The 17,392-nt window shown below is 37.8% G+C and overlaps 1 protein-coding gene across 3 annotated transcripts in view; it reads left to right on the top strand.

Annotated features, from left to right (window-relative positions):
- Positions 1 to 17,392, top strand: part of MARCHF1 (membrane associated ring-CH-type finger 1) — a 560,630-nt gene that overhangs the window by 506,623 nt on the left and 36,615 nt on the right. For all 3 annotated transcript variants that reach the window (XM_045831238.1, XM_045831239.1, XM_045831240.1), the window contains one exon: positions 12,344 to 12,524. In XM_045831238.1, coding sequence (XP_045687194.1) covers positions 12,344 to 12,524 — 181 coding nt within the window. The remainder of the gene's footprint in view (positions 1 to 12,343; positions 12,525 to 17,392) is intronic.

Below are 17,392 nucleotides of genomic sequence, written 5' to 3'. Positions count from 1 at the left end.
ATTTCTTGAGAGAACGATGCAAATAAATAAACAAATGAATAAGTAAGTGAATGAATGACGACTGGCCATTCGTCACTCAAAAATGGCTGGGACTATTGTAAAGTATCAATATTTCACCAAGACACTTGCCTGTGTAGAATTCATATGTTGAAGCATATTTCTAATTCATTCAATGTGTTCTTAGTTATCTGTTAATAAATTACTTTGTCAATTATCCATGAGATTTTATCTTTCCTTTAATGTAATACTCAGCCAGATAAAATTAATGAATGGACAAAAAACAGAAGGAAGTCATGGTTGAGAATGAGGTTATGAGGGTTCAAACACTTAGCAACCACAAAGAAATACCTATCACAAAATCAATTTGAATTAAGAGTCTCTGCCACATGAAGCAAAGAAAAAGACTAAAAAGGTATAATGATAATTTTTCTGATAGGTCTGTTGTGTACATATGTACCAAAGCCCTACTCTGTGCCTGACCAAATATATTTATATCTACACAGAAATCAAATGAGTGTGTATTATCTGTCCTTTTATTTTTCCTTTTCACCTCAATGTATACAGGTAATAAAAATTAAGCCTAATACCTTGAAGAATGACTAAATTGAAACATCTCTAGTTTAATTTTGTCAGTCTCACAACCCCAAGAGATCTCAAAGCTTACATATAAAATGAATGTTTGTGATGTATGAGAATAAAGAGAAAAATCATTATGTAAGGAGGAATAGTCATTCAATGTTTATTATCTATTTACTCATGTGTGTGCCATCAAAATTATAAGGTAGAATCTAAAAAGATGAATACCATTGGGGAAAATCAGTTCCTTTTCCCAGAAGCTGACTGTTCTCTGAGCTCACCAACAAAGTATGGACAGGGCAGCCAGTGATGATTAACAGGGGAGGGATTATCCCAAAGAGAACAGTCCACATTTTGATCTCTCCTGACTTGGAGGATTTGGACAGTTTGAGCTGACCCTAGGACTAAGGAGGAAGCACTATTCTGTTGTTGGGTCCTTGGGACTGGGACTCCTGAGGCGACACATGCCAACATGCAGGGGAAGAATTCCATGTGCTTCAAAAACTCGTGGAGCCTTTAGAAAGTCCTCAAAGAGGGCCTAACCCACCATGAGACTCAGTCACTAGGCTGGATGATAACAGAGGCATCCATGTGAGAATCCTCCATCCCAATCAGGATTTAAACTCCTGGCATCAGCAAATTGAAGCATAAACAGAGGTGATGAGGGCCACTAGAGGAGCAATTCAAATCGAATCTTCCCAATCCACAGCAGCTCACACGACCAACATACCTTTCAATTCAAATAAGAGTTTGCCTCCCCTGCTTTCATTATTGGCACAGCGCGGTGATCATTTTCTTCTCCACTGTTTTCCATCAGTGTGATATCTAGTGGGAGGAAAATGCAGCTAATTAGTTGTGACTTTGGATTGGTGCCAGGATCAAGTTAGGAGCCAGGGACGTCGCTATGCCATTGTCTCTGTTGTTGATCATTCCCTCCAGCCCTGTGCAGATGGTCTGAGGTTTTGACCAAGTCAGTGGTGACAAATTAGGGCATGAAATTAAACTCAGGAAGTCATGCTATGTAGCAGGGTTTTTGAGGTGAAAATATTCCTTTGAGAAAACAAAACACTTTAAAAAATCACTTGTGTGTGAAAAGCTGTCACTCATCTGTGGATGTTAAGAAGATTGTAGGTTCAGAATGGCCAATCTCATGATTACAAAAACTGTGGCAGCTGTCTATAAAATATTTTTATTCATATGTCATAATTGTATTTTCATTAGAGTTTACAAGATATTTTTAATCTTGGGCTGAATGGTAGCTTATAATGTTTATCTTCATTTCTCTGAAGGAAACCTTAAAAATCTGATTTATAAGGGTTTCTTTTTCAATTCTAAAAATGTATGCTGATTCCAAGTCAATCAGAGTTGCTGGAAAGAGCCTTTAGTAAAAATACTAGTATTAAATGCTGTGCATATTCTTTGCTTATTCAATAAGAGCTACTTCTCCTTTCTCTATCTGATCAGTTTGCTTGACTTCCTTTGGTGCTCAGAGAGTGTATAGAAGTGGTATACCTCAGTTTAGTTCCTCAAATGCCAATTAAAAAGTGCATGGTACGTGCAAGGATCATACATTTCTCACTTTCATTATAAGTGAATTTTCCCGAAACATAAGCAAAACACCGGCATTTGGTAACAACTTCTGAGAACTGCTAAATCATCTCACTAAGCCCTCCCTTTTGGCCTATATCCTGCACATGTTCCAATACTAACTTAAACTACACCATTCCCAGACCACTTATTGTCTAGTCTTTTGCCATCTTTACCCTGACTCTTTAACACTCTCATCATATAAATCACTCTTCGTATCATGCTGTTCTTTCCATAAGAGAAGATCTAGCCCCCAAAATTAATAAATAGGAATTTATTCAGCTCACAACAGCAGGACTTTGATAGATGAAACAATTAACAAACAATAAAGATCAGAAGTGTATGAAATAGGTTTTAAGAACAGTGAAACCTCAAGAAATGGAGGGAGCGTTGTAGGCGAAGAAGATCTAGAGGCTGTTGCATTAATGCTGTGAGTCTCAGTATAGCTTAAATTTAGAAGAGGTGTTATCAGGAGAAGGAGGGTGTCATGGATATGAGATTATATTTGAGGAAATTCTCATAGGCAGACATTCCCAGAATGCAATAGGCTGAGGAAATAACCATCTGAGCATTACTTTTAAAAAATATATTTAACTTTTATTGACAGTTCAGGTAAACCTTAGAAACAGTCCTATGAAGTAGAGAGTGCTATTTTCCTATTTCATTGATGAGGAACTTGAAAATACAAGGGCAGGGGAGAGCAATGGGGTGGGGGGGAGTGGGGAAAACTGTAACTGAACAACAATAAAAAATTAACAATTTTAAAAAGAAAATATAAGATTTTAGTAATTTATCAGACATTTGCATGAAGAACTATGATTCTAATGCTCATTGTACTTTGAACGACCACACACACCAGTGTTTCCCAACACGTGTCACATCATCACACACACAGAACATGGTAACATCTGTGAGCTAACTGGAATTGATGGCTGACATGCCCCATGGGGCTAACCCACCCTTGAACTGCCCTCTGGGCTGAGGGAATCAAGATCTTGGCACAGTGGTAAATTTTGGTCCATGCTAGTATATTAGGGAACTAGTGGGAAATGCAATATAATCGTCAAAATAAATTCAAATTATGGAAGGTCACATGAAGATCAGGTCAAGTAATTTGGACTTGATTTGGTTGATGACAGAGTTCTTGAAGAGTGGCCTTTTATTAAGAGGACTTGAATAACCATGTTTTAAAGTGATTTGGAACCAGCAAAGCCTTAAAGATAGTTTGCATACCTGTTGACAATTCAAAACTATTAGAGTGATAGCAGTGAGGGTGAAAAGGATAAAGATATGAAAAACGCTGAGAGAGAAAAAGATTGCCATATTGATGACAATTTTAATACACGACCCAAAATACATGAAGGTTCAAAGATAAAGGCAAGGCAAGAGGATAGGATATTGATGGAACGGCGTCTTTGGGGTCCAAAGCTATTTTGGAGATTATGAGCTGTAGGTAAGGGTAAGTGTTCCCTTTGGGGTTACTGCATTATTGGAGTTAGAGAACTGGCTGAAGTTTCTTGCTACTGGAAAGGCAGAAGTTGGTTTTGGACATGGATGTTTTAAAAATCACAAGTCCAGGAGCAATGCTTGAAGTTGCGGGCCTAGATTGCCTTCCTACAAATGGGTAGTCAGTACAAAGAGGAAAAAAAAAGGGTCAAGTACAAAACTCCCAGGATAAGCAGAGAGGAAATGCTTAAAAAGAAATGAGGGTGGGGTGGTGTAGAAATCAGTCTGTGGGAAAGAAAGAATAGCAGAACTGCAACACTGGAAAAGAAATGTGAGGTCATGTCATGTAATTACCCTTCCTGGAGTTTCTTTAACACAGATATTTCCAGCCTTTTTCATCTCATGGCACACATAAACTAATTACTGAAATTCTGCAGCACACCAAAAAAAAATATGTATTTTGCTGATTTGACAAAAAAATAGGTATAATTTTTTTGTTGAATTTATTGGGGTGACATCAGTTCACAAAACCACACAGGTTTCAAGTGTACAACTCAACAAAACATAATCTTCACACTGCACTGTGCACCCATCACACAAAATGAAGTCTCTCTGTCCCCATTGGTTCCCACTTTGTCCACCTTCACCTACTGCCACCCCCTTCCCTCTGGCTATGACCACACTGTTTCTGTGTATGTGTATGTGTGTGTGTATATTTGTGTGTGTGTATGTGTGTGTGTAAACATATACATGTGTTTATATATTTATATATGTGTGTGTGTTTTACTTAGTCCTGTTGCCTTCTTTAACCCAGCCACCAACCCTTCTCCCCTCTGTCCCATGTACCCATGCCTCTGTTTCTATTTTGTTCATCAGTTTATTTAGTTCATTAGACTCCACATATAAGTGAGATTATTTGTCTTTCTCTGACTGGCTTATGTCACTTAACATAGTAATCCTCAGGTCTATCCATGCTGTTGCAAAAGACAAGATTTCCTTCTTTTTATGGCCACATAGTATTCCGTCCTGTAAATGGACCACAGCTTCTTAATCTACTAATCTACTGAAGGACCTTTGGGCTGTTTCCAGATCTTGGGTATTGTAAATAACTGCGATGAACAGAGGGGTGCATGTATTCTTTTGAATTAGTGTTTTGGGTTTCTTTGGATATATTCCCAAAAGTGGAATTGCTGAGTCAAAACACAATTCCAAAAAACAGGCATAATTTTGACCCATTCATACCAGATGGCTGTTGTTGTGTTGGCTGTTGTCATTTTTTTATTTGACAGTCTAAGGGAAAAGAGGCCAGTGCCCCCGACTGAATAGTCAGGTATTGCATGTTCTAAAAATGCTTGGGTGAGAATTGCTGCTTTAACACTATGGCTGACTTATAAGCACCCCACTTATGCTGTGTACTTTTACGCTGTCCTGGGCACCTTCTAACATCTTTGGAAAGCTCTGTTTATTCCTTTGACTTACCCAGTCGTAAGACAGAACGAGACCAGTTGCCCTTTCACACAGTAGCCTTTCACATACCTAAAGAAAGCTGTCATGGAATTTTCCTTTCCTGCCCTGTTTTCCTTCTGATGTTAAATATGGGACTTAGTATTTCTTTTTATTTGCTCCAGAATAAACACACTCACACTTTAGAAGTTCACCCCTCTGACCTATAATTTTTAATTACGGTAGAAGGGTCTTAGCCAAGAATTTATATTTGTTGAGTTCCATACACTTTCCCCATCATCTGTCACTATCAGAGCTCACTTATCATAACACGTTATATTATTATCTCACCTATCCAATCTCTCCTAACATTACTCACCTTCTGTAGCTTCTCAGGCTACAGAATCCTAACATTTTTGGTCTGTCCTCCATAAATAGTCACTATTCCAATCTTTACAAACATCTTATATGCCCTTCTGATTCCATTTTTCCCAACTTTAAGGGTTACAATATAAGAGCGATGTCACATGAGTCAAAGAAAAATAAGTTTGAATAGGGACACGTGAGTCGACAATGCAAAAAGACATAGGGAAGATAAAGGGCGGGAAAAGGTCTTTAGACTTGGCTGTGAGGAGAATCTTGGTAGCTTAGCAGAAATTATCTAAGTAGGAAGATAGATGGAAAAATATCTCCCTTTCTTACATCACAGTCCATTATGATGAAAAGTGGCAATCTATAAACTGATATGCAAACAAAAAATTGAGTTGCTTTTATAAAAAGCAGGCAATGCATTGCTTTTATTACCTGCAGCAATTTTTGTTGATTTTATTGATTACTTATAGATTGGCATTAATGTCTTAATTTGGGATGACATTTATGCTTTGAAATATTTTCTCATTAATCTTATTTTATTTGATCCTCATAATAGCCATGCATGATTCTTTACAGATAAATAAAACCACCTGTTTAAAAACTTGTGTGAGGCCATCCAGCATATTGAAGAGCGATGCTAAATTCAATCCCAGTTTTACTCTACACAGTCTAAATATACTCTCTTGCCCAATTTTATTTGAGTCATGTCTTTGATTGACTGGCCTAAGCATTCAGATGTGTCAGTAACTAACTCACCTGTATGGACTCAGAGTTCATGACCTTGGCCTTTACAAGCATTTTCTCTGACTAACTTAGAAACTGTCTGCTAAAAAGTATTAGTTTCAAAGAACTGAAAGCAATGACAAAAACCAAATTAGTAGTAGTAGTTGCAGCAGTATTAATCCCGTAATAAAATTAACAAGTTAGCCATAATAAAATTAACAAATATTTGATTGCCTACTATGTGCCAGGTACTGCACTCTTCTTATTTAATCCTCATGATACCCTAAGAAGTATTTTTAACCTCATTTTATGCATGAGTAAAGGGAGAACTTCTCCAGTTTATTGGTGCAAAGAGCAAGGATGTCAGTCACACCTTGATTTGCTTGTGAATCTCAAGCACCAAACTATTCCATATTTTTTCCTATGACTAGAAAAAAATGCAACCAAAGGGATGTAAAGTCATCTATGAGAGACAGGAATATTCTACATATCAACAGTTTTCATCCCACTTCCCCCCGCTTTCAAAATCAGCTTTTTGCCATCATGATTTCCAGTCTCTCAAACCCGTTTTCTCAAAATACATTAACCACAAGATAGTTTCACTCGCCTTCTTGCTCAGTGAGTCTAGACCCTATGACCAACTGTTTTCACCACGTGTTCTCTGACGCACCACGACGCTTCACTTGTCTGTCCTTCCCATTTCTGACGCAGGGATCTCAAGATGTGAGATTGTGCCACCAATGTGGGCTTGCTCCCTGACTGCTGCACACCGACAAGGCACACTTAGTGTAACAGCACCCACGATCCGTCCGTGCGGTCTGATCTCACCAGGGACCCCGTGACCGCTCCACACTTCTAACACTCACGCCTGGCTAATTTTCCATCACATTCTTCAAGTGGCGTTTCCTAATTATTTGCAGCCTCTGTAAGACCTTGGCCTGACGCCTTCCTGTCGTCCCTTTAGCATACAGGTTGTGTCCTACATCACAGAAGAGAGTAAGACCACCCAGACCCTGCTACTGCAGTTTCCTCTGCCTGCACCACCTTTAGGTTTTCCTTTCCTCTTGCTCACAGGAAAATGTGTCTGTTTCCCTCCTGTGTGTTTTCCCACTTACCTAAAGATAGTCCTTTACCATACTTTTCTTTCCTCACTCTTAACTTCTCCAGAAACTTCATTTAACAATGGAGCATTCTCTTGCTTATTTTTTAAAGGAAGACCTCCCTTTGGTACCTTTACCTCAGCTTTACAAACAAGAAACCTATTAAAAATAATGACTATATCTCCTCACTCATTTTCTTGAGCATTCATTTCTCACCCCCAGCTTAATATCTCTGTACATGGCTCTGACCAACATGTATTCTAATCATTTTTTAGCTTGGTAAAGTGAATTCAAAGAACGAGTGCCAAACTTGGAAGTATGATGATTAATTTTGAGTAAAGAACAACATCCAGATTAAACCATTACAAACCAAGCAGTGTCCATAATTGCTGTGCTTAGAGATTGTTTAATTGGAGAGAAGTATGAAGAAACATGGAGGCAAGGAAGTGAGGGGGTCTATCAGAAAGATTTGCTGCAAAGAGGAAGATGGCGTGGAATATGGAGAGAGGTGACAGTCCTGCACATGAGGAGCTGTCTGAAGGTTACAGATGGGTGACAGCCTTCAGGGTCGCATCCTGTAAACGTGAGATACGTGAGATGCCGCCACAGGTAGCCAGGGAAACAAACCCAGTGAGGTCCTCGGGATCTCCGCACACGCAGCAGGCCAAGAGGCTCCCTGTCCCCCCAGTGTCACCACAGCGTTTCAGAGTCTTAATACCTAGATGACCATGATGGTTACTCAAACGGGGCCCCTGCCTGCAGGTTCTTTTCTCTCGCTCTCAACTTAGCCTACCTGCTGATGCTGTTGTCTAACTTTCTTTGCATATAGCAAGAACCAATAAAATGTGAATGAATAGAAGGACAAATGAGTGAATGAAAAATTCCAAAGTTACACAATCACTAGGTCCTTCATGAATATTTTTCTTTACTGATAAAGTATTTTTTAACAACTTAGGCAGAAAAAAATGTTATTATTCTATCAGAATTAAGAAGCCTTGATAAGGTGGGGGTTGGGAAGCTGTGGAGGAGATTTTAAGATATATAAGACCAAGAAATAAAAGCCTACTTTTTTTATCCACATTCAAAGATATGTTTTATTGATTTTAGAGAGAGAGCAAGGGGGACAGAGAAAGAAAGATGTGAGAGAGAGATATCAATTGGTTACCTCCTGTATACACCCTGAGCAGGGATTAAACCCTCAACCTAGGTATGTGCTCTGACCAGGAATTGAACCCTCAACCTTTTGTTGTACAGGACAATGCTCCAACCAACTGAGACCCAGCCAGGGCAAAAAAGCTTACTTTTTAATAAACTTAAACAATAAGGAAGGAGCTTTAGTGAGTACACACACAATTTTCAAAGTTTAATTAGAAAAATAGCATTTTATGGTCTGCTTTTCACAGAGAGTAAGAAATTATATGGAAGTTTATTGAAGTTATAAAATGTGAAAGTCTCAATATCTGCTGATTAAACAGTAAGCAGCCAGTTCATATACAAAAAAATGCCCCAAAAAAGACACCAGTGAAGATCACCAAAAATTTTATAGAATCTTGCCCTGGCTGGTGTGGCTCAGTGGATTAAGTGCTGGCCTGTGAACCAAAAGGTTGTCGGTTCAATTCCCAGTCAGGGCACATGCCTGGGTTGTGGGCCACGTCCCCAGTGAGGCATGCAAAAGGCAACCACACATTGATGTTTCTGTCCCTCCCTTCCCCTCTCTCTAAAAATAAATGAAATTAATTTTAAAAATTTACAGAATCACTCAAACCATAAGCCATAATTTTACCCACAAGGCAAAAGTTCATCAAAATTATGAATACTTTACAATGCAGTTTTATTATTAAAATTATTTTGTCTACATAGTCATTCTGTTGGAAAAAATCATGTTTATGTTTTCATTTATAATTTGGCAATTGTGGTTTGTATAAAGTGTATCAAGTTAAGACTTGTTTAATTCTTTCTATAATGGACTATCACTTTATTTTTTATTTCTAGATGATATTTGAAGTTTATAGTTAGCTCTTAATTTCATTCAGAACAACCTCAACATGGTTTAAAAAAGACTCTTGGGACCCAACATCAGTCGAATAATTTAGAATGCTAAAATAATGCAAAAATACATCTTGTGAATTGGAAATGAAAATGTGAATTTGGTTTTTCCTATGGGAAATAATCTTAATTTTATATAACAAGATGATATTGCTGGTAGTGCTTCAATTAACAGTTTAACAGAAATTTTTTAAAAGGAGTCTATAAGACACAGTAAGTTGGACTACATAGTCAGCAAACTCACAAGTCATTTGAATTCCATAATCAGTGAGGTCAATTGCTTAAATCTGCTTATGAATAAATTACTTTTTTCACATCAGTAAAAATCAGAGTCTCAGAATCGCCTTGGCAGCTGTGCAACATTTGATATCATTGGGTTTCATTTTGGCAGTTTTAAAGTTAAATTTATCGGGGTGACATTGGTTAATAAAATTATATAGGGTTCAGTGTAGTGTACAGGTGTAGTGTACAATGCTATGATACATCATCTGTGTATTGTATTGTGTGCCCCTCACCCAAACTCAAATCTTCCGTCACCATGTATTTGATTCCCTTTGCTGTTTACTACCCTCCCCAACCCCCATCCCTCTGGTAGCCACCATGCTTTTGTCTGTGTCTATGAGTTTTTGTTTGGTTTTCTTGTTTGTTCATTTGTTGCTTTCAGTTTTTATTCCACATCTGAGTGAAATCATATGGTTCTCAACTTTTTCTGTCTGAGTTATTTCATTTAGCCTAATATTCTCAAGGTCCATCCATGTTTTCACAAACGGCAGTATTTCATTTTTTTATTGGCTGAATAGTATTCCATTGACACAATCATATTTAGTGATGAATTATCTGATGGTATTAACCATAAGTTTTTGTTTTTCAAATGAGAAATTGTGCCCCCAGGGTTTCGATGACAGACTGGAAGGACTGTCATGTTTATTGTACGCGTCTCCATGTAACCTTTACTTCAACTTTTGTTCCTTGCAGAAGTTGAGGGGATTTTTGGGTAAACTTTGTTTCTATTATTGTTGTTGATGTTCACAAATTATCCTTAACTCATAAACCCCTGTTTAAAACAGGTTAGCTGACGTTTTCTGTAACAGGATGGATAGTAAATGCGTTAGTCTCTGGCACCGCACGGCCTCCGTAGCAACTCTCAAATCTGCGGGCACAGCGCAAACGTCGCCCTGAGTGATACATAAACAGTGTGTGTGGCTGCGTTCCGGTAAAACTTTATTTACAAAAACCTGCAGCAGGAAAAACTGGGCCAGCGTTTGCTGACCCCTGATCTAAAGGAGCATCTCTGTGTGGAGGCAGGGAGATACAAGCGTCAAAGCTTAAGAAATAGCAACCTGTTATGCTGTATAATTCATTGTTTCACAGGCTCCAACAATGAGTATCACAACAAAATGAAGTGCAGTAAAAACCCAGGTTTGCTTTCACTGGTTGCTTTTATGATAAGCCATAGTTTGTTGGCTGAATAGTTCCTTTCCTCAGAAACCCTCTGCTGAGCATCCGCGTGCACCCAACACCCTACTGGCAATGGGTGTGATATAATGTGTGCCAGGCCCTCATCTTTAGGACCTACACCTTTGGAAAGAGTAAATATTTGGGGCTTTCATATTTAAAAAAGAAATAGTCTCTCAGATAATTTTGAGTGTGTCCCTACCACGTCAGCCTTTTGTATGTGCTGCTAAACCAACACTGTTACTTCCTAACTCAGCCCAGGGGAGGCAGACCCTACTCGCACCCCCTGGACTTTGGAAGTCCGTGTTTCTTTCTGCTAACTTGATTTTTACTTAAGGCAAAGAGATTCAAAATACGACTGCACGGTGTCACACTTCTTTATTTTAAGGTTAGGGAAGGGTTGGGTTTCAATTCCTGTATCTCACCGCAACAACAATCTGAGCAGCCATGTCATTTCCCCCAGGGAGGCCGCTGGGGCAGATAAGGGTGTTTTAAAAGTTCACTTTTTAAAGCCCGTGTTTCTGGAGGGTAGAGCACATAGACCTCAAAGGAAAGAGCAGCGGCAGCAATTTAAACATTCTTCCAGTGTGCCACGGAGACTCAGCCCAAAAAGTGCAACTAGACAGATTCTTTCTAATGTTCCATTCTTATTTCTAACAGATTTCAGGCAATATTTCTCATTAAATTTAGTATCAACTTTAACAGCTGGTTAAAGCATAAGAATTGTAGAAGTACTAGGATTTTAATTCACAACCTTGAGGTAAGAAAAGCTTATCTCATCCAATGAGGAAAACAAATTACTTTTTAAAATTTGGAGATGAGAATGATAATTTCATAGGCTGTGAATCTATGACACCAAAATTCATGGTAATTCAGGAAATGAATTGAACTCTGAATTCCTTGGAGGATATAGTAATTAATACTTTAAAACAATAGGATTTACTATACTTGAACTTTATGTAGCCAGTAATCTTTGTGACTTCTAAACAATGATAACTGTTGGCAGTTTAGGCCATTCATTGTGACCAAATTTATGCACATCTTCCTAGGAACACCTTTGTGATATTTCCAAGCTGAGACTTTCTGTGTCCACTTTATTCTTTGGTAATGTATTAAATTTTTCAGAATTCTTCTACATGGGTAGAATACTCTATGTACTAAATTATACACCATGTCCTGTAAAATTAGCATCAAAATAAAAGAATGAGGTCATTAGATTATAATATTCCTTAGGATACTTAGAAGTCATAGCGTTTATGTATGAAAGCAGGCCTATGTCATAAACACTGACCTATTAAATAGATTAAACTAGGAACAGAGGTCAGTCACTGTGCTATTAAAGCTGGCTTCAGTGTAAGAATGTTCCAGTGTTTAAAACCCTGCAATATGACTTAAGAGTCCAGCAATGACTATGCAAATGAAACAAAATTAATATCAGTCACAGGTTCAGTTCTAGCATCAAGATCAAAGAAACATTCTTGCATTATGGAGCTTAGCGTGCAGTTCCCAATGCAGCCTGGGATGAGAGAAGGAGATGTCCACTGATGAAATGTGTTCTCTGGGAGATCTCATCCTGGCTGCTGTGTCCTTCCCAGGATCTGTCACTGTGAAGGAGACGAAGAGAGTCCCCTCATCACACCCTGCCGCTGCACGGGCACCCTGCGCTTTGTCCACCAGTCCTGCCTCCACCAGTGGATCAAGAGCTCGGACACGCGCTGCTGTGAGCTCTGCAAGTATGACTTCATCATGGAGACCAAGCTCAAACCCCTCCGGAAGGTACAGTATCTGTAGGCATTGGTTTGGAAGAGAGAACTCGCAAAGCAGACTTGTTTTAAAAATCCGTTTCTTTCCCCAATAAGACTTTGCTAATACGCTAATATTTGTAAAGACTACATGTCCTGTATTGAGCTCCGTAGGTAAAAGCCTACATGTCTTATATTGGGCTCAACATGTAAAATGCAGCCAAATGTTTGCAGATTATTCTTCTTTCTTCCCTGTTTTATATTCTAGAGCCTCTGATTTTTATATCACTCTTCAAATGTCAAGAAGTATATGCGTGTGAATGTATATATGTGTGTATGTGTGTGTGTGCATGCAAAATATTCTTGTAATTCAATGTAATTGAATTGATGGGAACTGTGAGAACATTGTACTTACTGAGGTCAATTCCCAAGAAGGTTGGATAATAGATTACAATAAATAACATGAACTCATCTAATTTCCTGAAAGTCGGGCATTAGGTAATATTAGAGAATGATTTCTTCTATAAGTGTGGACTCTTTTCTGTGTTTGCCTTTATTTGGAAATTTGGTCTGAAGGTTCATGTATAGTTTGAGTAGATAGGTGTTATGTTCCATAATGTACACTGAGCTCTAAGACAGAGAGAGGTAAGTGCATTTTTACTCATAAATTTAATCTTCAAATTCCTCATCTATGTTCTATTTTTCTAAAGAATAAAAATAAGAATATGAGTAAAAGATAAAGTTAGCATCTCACTCAAAGCTGGCAGAGGAAAACTTGTAAAGGATACAAAGAAAATGCACTTTATATAATCTGTTCTTGATAGCTGGGTCCCTGGACTTTTGCACGTAACATATTCGTCTTGTTATCCAACCGCAGCCTCACATGTATGGATGCCCCAACTTCCAGATGAGAGCATGGAGACTGCAGTTTAAATAACGACTCTGCCCAGAGCTGCTTTCTCATTTAAATTAAATGGGAAGAGAAAGTGTATAAAAAGAACATTGCTTGGAAATAAACATGATGGGTTCTGGGATGAGCAGAGATTTAAAGCAAACAAAAATATTCCAGTAGGCCTCTGAGTGGTGGCTGGCCATCACAATTCTCTGTCAAAAATGTGTAAATTATGGAGAGAGAGAATAGCACTCCCTGCCTGTGCGGTAGCCTTGATTTTAAAAATTTGCAAGTGGTTTAGAGATGTTGAAACTGATGCACAAAATGTCTGAGATACACATTGTCTGTTTTTGACATACAGGGTGACCCGAGTGCCAAAAGGTGACACTCTGTTCCTCGGGTCCCAGAGCAATCAAATGCCAAAAATAGAAACAGACCCTCACTCCTTGCCCTTTACCTTTTCTACTGAACAGACGCGGTGTGTTTTCCAGAGCGGCTAAATGACACGCCGGGCCCCATGATTCTCTTCTACATGTCCCTTCTAACTCCTCAGGGAACTAAAGGTTATTTCATAGCATCTATATATTTCCCCATGGCATTTTCCTTAACTTACAGCTATATAAAATGTTGACTTCAACTTTGTCAAAAATAATATTTCAATTTGAAAGCCACAATCTAGAATAAAATATTCACATGTTCTCTTCTTCATACTATTCTCCCTCTCCCCCTTTTTGTGTTGCAAGCTGTATATGATGCTGTATGTAACTTGCAAAGTCTTCTTACTATACCTTCAGCTTTCATAGAATCATCCCTTATAATATAATTTTCATTCTCTATAATTGATAAACCTACCAGGAAATTACTTTCTCCCCTCAACTAACCTGTTCATAAACCAGAGAAATGCAGTAAATACATCTATCCTTTTTAATAAATATAAATATTCATTATATAGTAAGAAGATAATAAATATGTTCTTAGTAATAAATATGTTGTGGCAACCTAGTGGGCACCTACTATCTGTTGATTAATGAAATACCCTGTTTTTTTTAATATTTCCTTTGCTTTGTCATAAATATTAATGAAAGACAGCATACCAACATCCTTCATTTTAATAGCATTCATATATCTGCAGAAGATGTTAGAATCTCATCCAGAGGTTGCTTCCTGACATCCCATGGATGTGGTTTAAATTTGAAATAGTTTTAACTTTGTGTTTTAAATTTGAACTTAAAATTTGCATTAGTTATTACCATTTAAATAAGTGATTATTTTATGTAAAGTTCCACAGATCTGTAGTAAAACAATCACAGTGTTTGGTACTGGAACCACCTTCCCACAGGACAACCACCAGGGGAGCTAGATGATGGCCAGTCCTTTCAAAAGGCGCTTTGCCTTTAAGTTCTCCACCCGTCTCAGTCCTTTCTCTCTTTCCGATTCCAAGACCTTGTGCCATCTCCGCTCATCCGAGGTCCGCTGTGGCTCCAGTGGAGGTAGCTCAACTTCCAGTCTAAGACATGAGTCCTAGACATGAGAAACATGTATTCTATCCCTGCCTCTAGGATTTACGGGCTTCACAAACCTAGAAAAAGTATTCCAAACTTTCACTTCCTCCTTTAAACCAGTGGGGCTCTGGGATAATACTTAAATGGCAGCATGCACAATGACTTTTCAGGCTCTGAGGTGGTATAAACTATACAGAGATGAGGCGTTTTAAAACTTTTCTAGATGGTTTGGTTTGATGGCACTAAGATTCAATCACAGTTTTCTTTTGGTAGCTTTTAAGCGGTCATTAAGAATGACAGGCACAGAACTGGGTTAGAATGTATTTGAAGTACATTCAATTAATTGCTCTCAACTTAGTAATTCCATTACAGCTTACAACATTCTAAAGACTAACCACATGAAACAGTTAATTTAGCTAATGATTCTGGGTCTCTACCATTAGCCAATGGAAGCAGGATATTCTGTTTAGGTGGAATAGCTTCTTAAATTAGAAAGGTGCGAATCTTCATAGTCTGATGAACCTTAGGGCTTAATAGTCAGTCTCTAAAGATATCAGTTAAACCTTCCTTCATTAATTGCTAATATCACTACACCAAAATCTATAGTTAGTAAATTCCTCAAGGTGTCCTAATGTTTTCAGAAGAAAATCTTTCAAGTCTAGATAAAATCAAGAGCTTATTTGAGAAAAAGCAATTTGCATCATCTTTAAGTCAGTCGCTCAGCTACTTTTATAACATTCAAGAAAAGTCCCGTTAATTTTCGGAGTTACCCAATTCGGAAATAATTCTCAAGACCAAGAAAAGTCAAAAAGCCAAAAATACAGAAAGCAGAGTGATGACTCGGTGGGATTTGGAAATGGCACAGTATCAGGGAGGAAGCAGGAACTAATCTCCCGTTCTGAAGCTGAAGAACTGCAGGGGTTCAGGTCTGAATCACTCCTGAGTGGGAGCAACCAGCTGCTGGGTATGTAGCTAAGCTTGAAGATAGCAAACGCTACTGACAACTTTATGTCCTTGCCTAAACTATTTCTTTATATAGTTTTCCATATACAAACTATTGAACAAATATTCAACTCTATGCATTCACTTATTCCATATCTCATTTCTATGAATAAAATGAGGCAATTACCTTTGCTTAAGTAACAGGTTGAACCATATGCACCTGTTATTCTTGCAGATCAAAAACAGTTGAATATTTGGAAGTTCATAATATATAAATTCTATGTGAACACATTATGCCATATAAAAAGGAGTAATTGTTTTGGTATTTTACATTTCCATCATAATGACTTACAATGCTTCAGTTGCAATATCTATTTTAAAAATTAAAGAAATGTATTTGAGAAATACTATGTTAATTCCTTCCTTTCCTTAATTTCATGCAGCATCCCATCTTTTAAAAAAGCCAAGAGCCTATGTAAGTGTCTGTAGTGAATCCAGTGCCCAAAGGTGACTATTGATTCCCTGCTAAACTGGAGGTCTTGCAATTCATAGCGTAAAAAAGGGACAGAGCAGGGAATGTGGTTAGATTCTATTGAATAGTGTTGCCTAATCATATTAAAAATGTAAAATGCATCATTTGCTTACCATTATGGGGGATTTGCATTTTCAGGAATTCAACCACCACATACTGAATTTTTACTATGTGCCAGATATTTAGAATAGGTCAGTTACTTAATTTAATCTTCATTACAATCCCATTTTCTGTGTAGACATACATGAATCCCATTTTACAGATAAGGAAACAGATAGTGTCAGACTTACTGGATATCACATACCCCAGAGCTCCCTGGTTATAAAATTTATACCCATGGCACTGTGACTCACTGCCTTAAGTTGCCAAAACCCTCCCCCTTCAAGCATCAAAGCATTAGCTTTTATTTAAACCATTCCTAATGCAAATCTTCTTAAACAATTTTATAAAGTAAAACTCTTTCTAAAAATCTTCCTGCTTAAATTAAACATGCATGTTTTACCCAATGTAAAACCAATACCAATTCCTAATACCAAGTTACATCATTATACAAACATCAGTTGTTTCACAGACTAAAAAACATTAACAGCCGCAGTAGCTTGAAAAACATATAAATCTGTTTATCCTCATTCGGCTCCCACTGTTCTGCCGTGTTTTGAAAGCCCCTCTATCTGCTTTTTGTTGTTTCTCTTTCTTCCCTACTCTCAGAGCATCCAATTGTCACTTTTTTGTTCCTCCAATAGCCCTTATTCAACTTCTTACATAGCTACTGCTTTTCTACTTCAACAAAAAAAAAGACCAGAGTTATAGAATTGGGTCTAGAGAAAGCTGAAGTCAGTTCTGGATGAACTTCTGCAAGATTCTATTTTGATTATTGGGAAGAGTTTCAGTGGCATAAACATTCTGGTATCATTCTTGGAGTCTTGGAATTCTCTTTGGCGTCCTTAATTTTCAATTTTACTCAAACTGTCTGGGATTCCATGATTTAAAAAAAAAAAAACAAAAAAAAAACAAACCTTCAGCAATGAAGATTT

Source organism: Phyllostomus hastatus, unplaced genomic scaffold (genome assembly GCF_019186645.2).
Source record: "Phyllostomus hastatus isolate PE091 unplaced genomic scaffold, TTU_PhHast_1.1 phas_contig_159, whole genome shotgun sequence".
NCBI lineage: Eukaryota > Metazoa > Chordata > Mammalia > Chiroptera > Phyllostomidae > Phyllostomus > Phyllostomus hastatus.
This window is presented reverse-complemented; position numbering and strand designations above follow the sequence as displayed.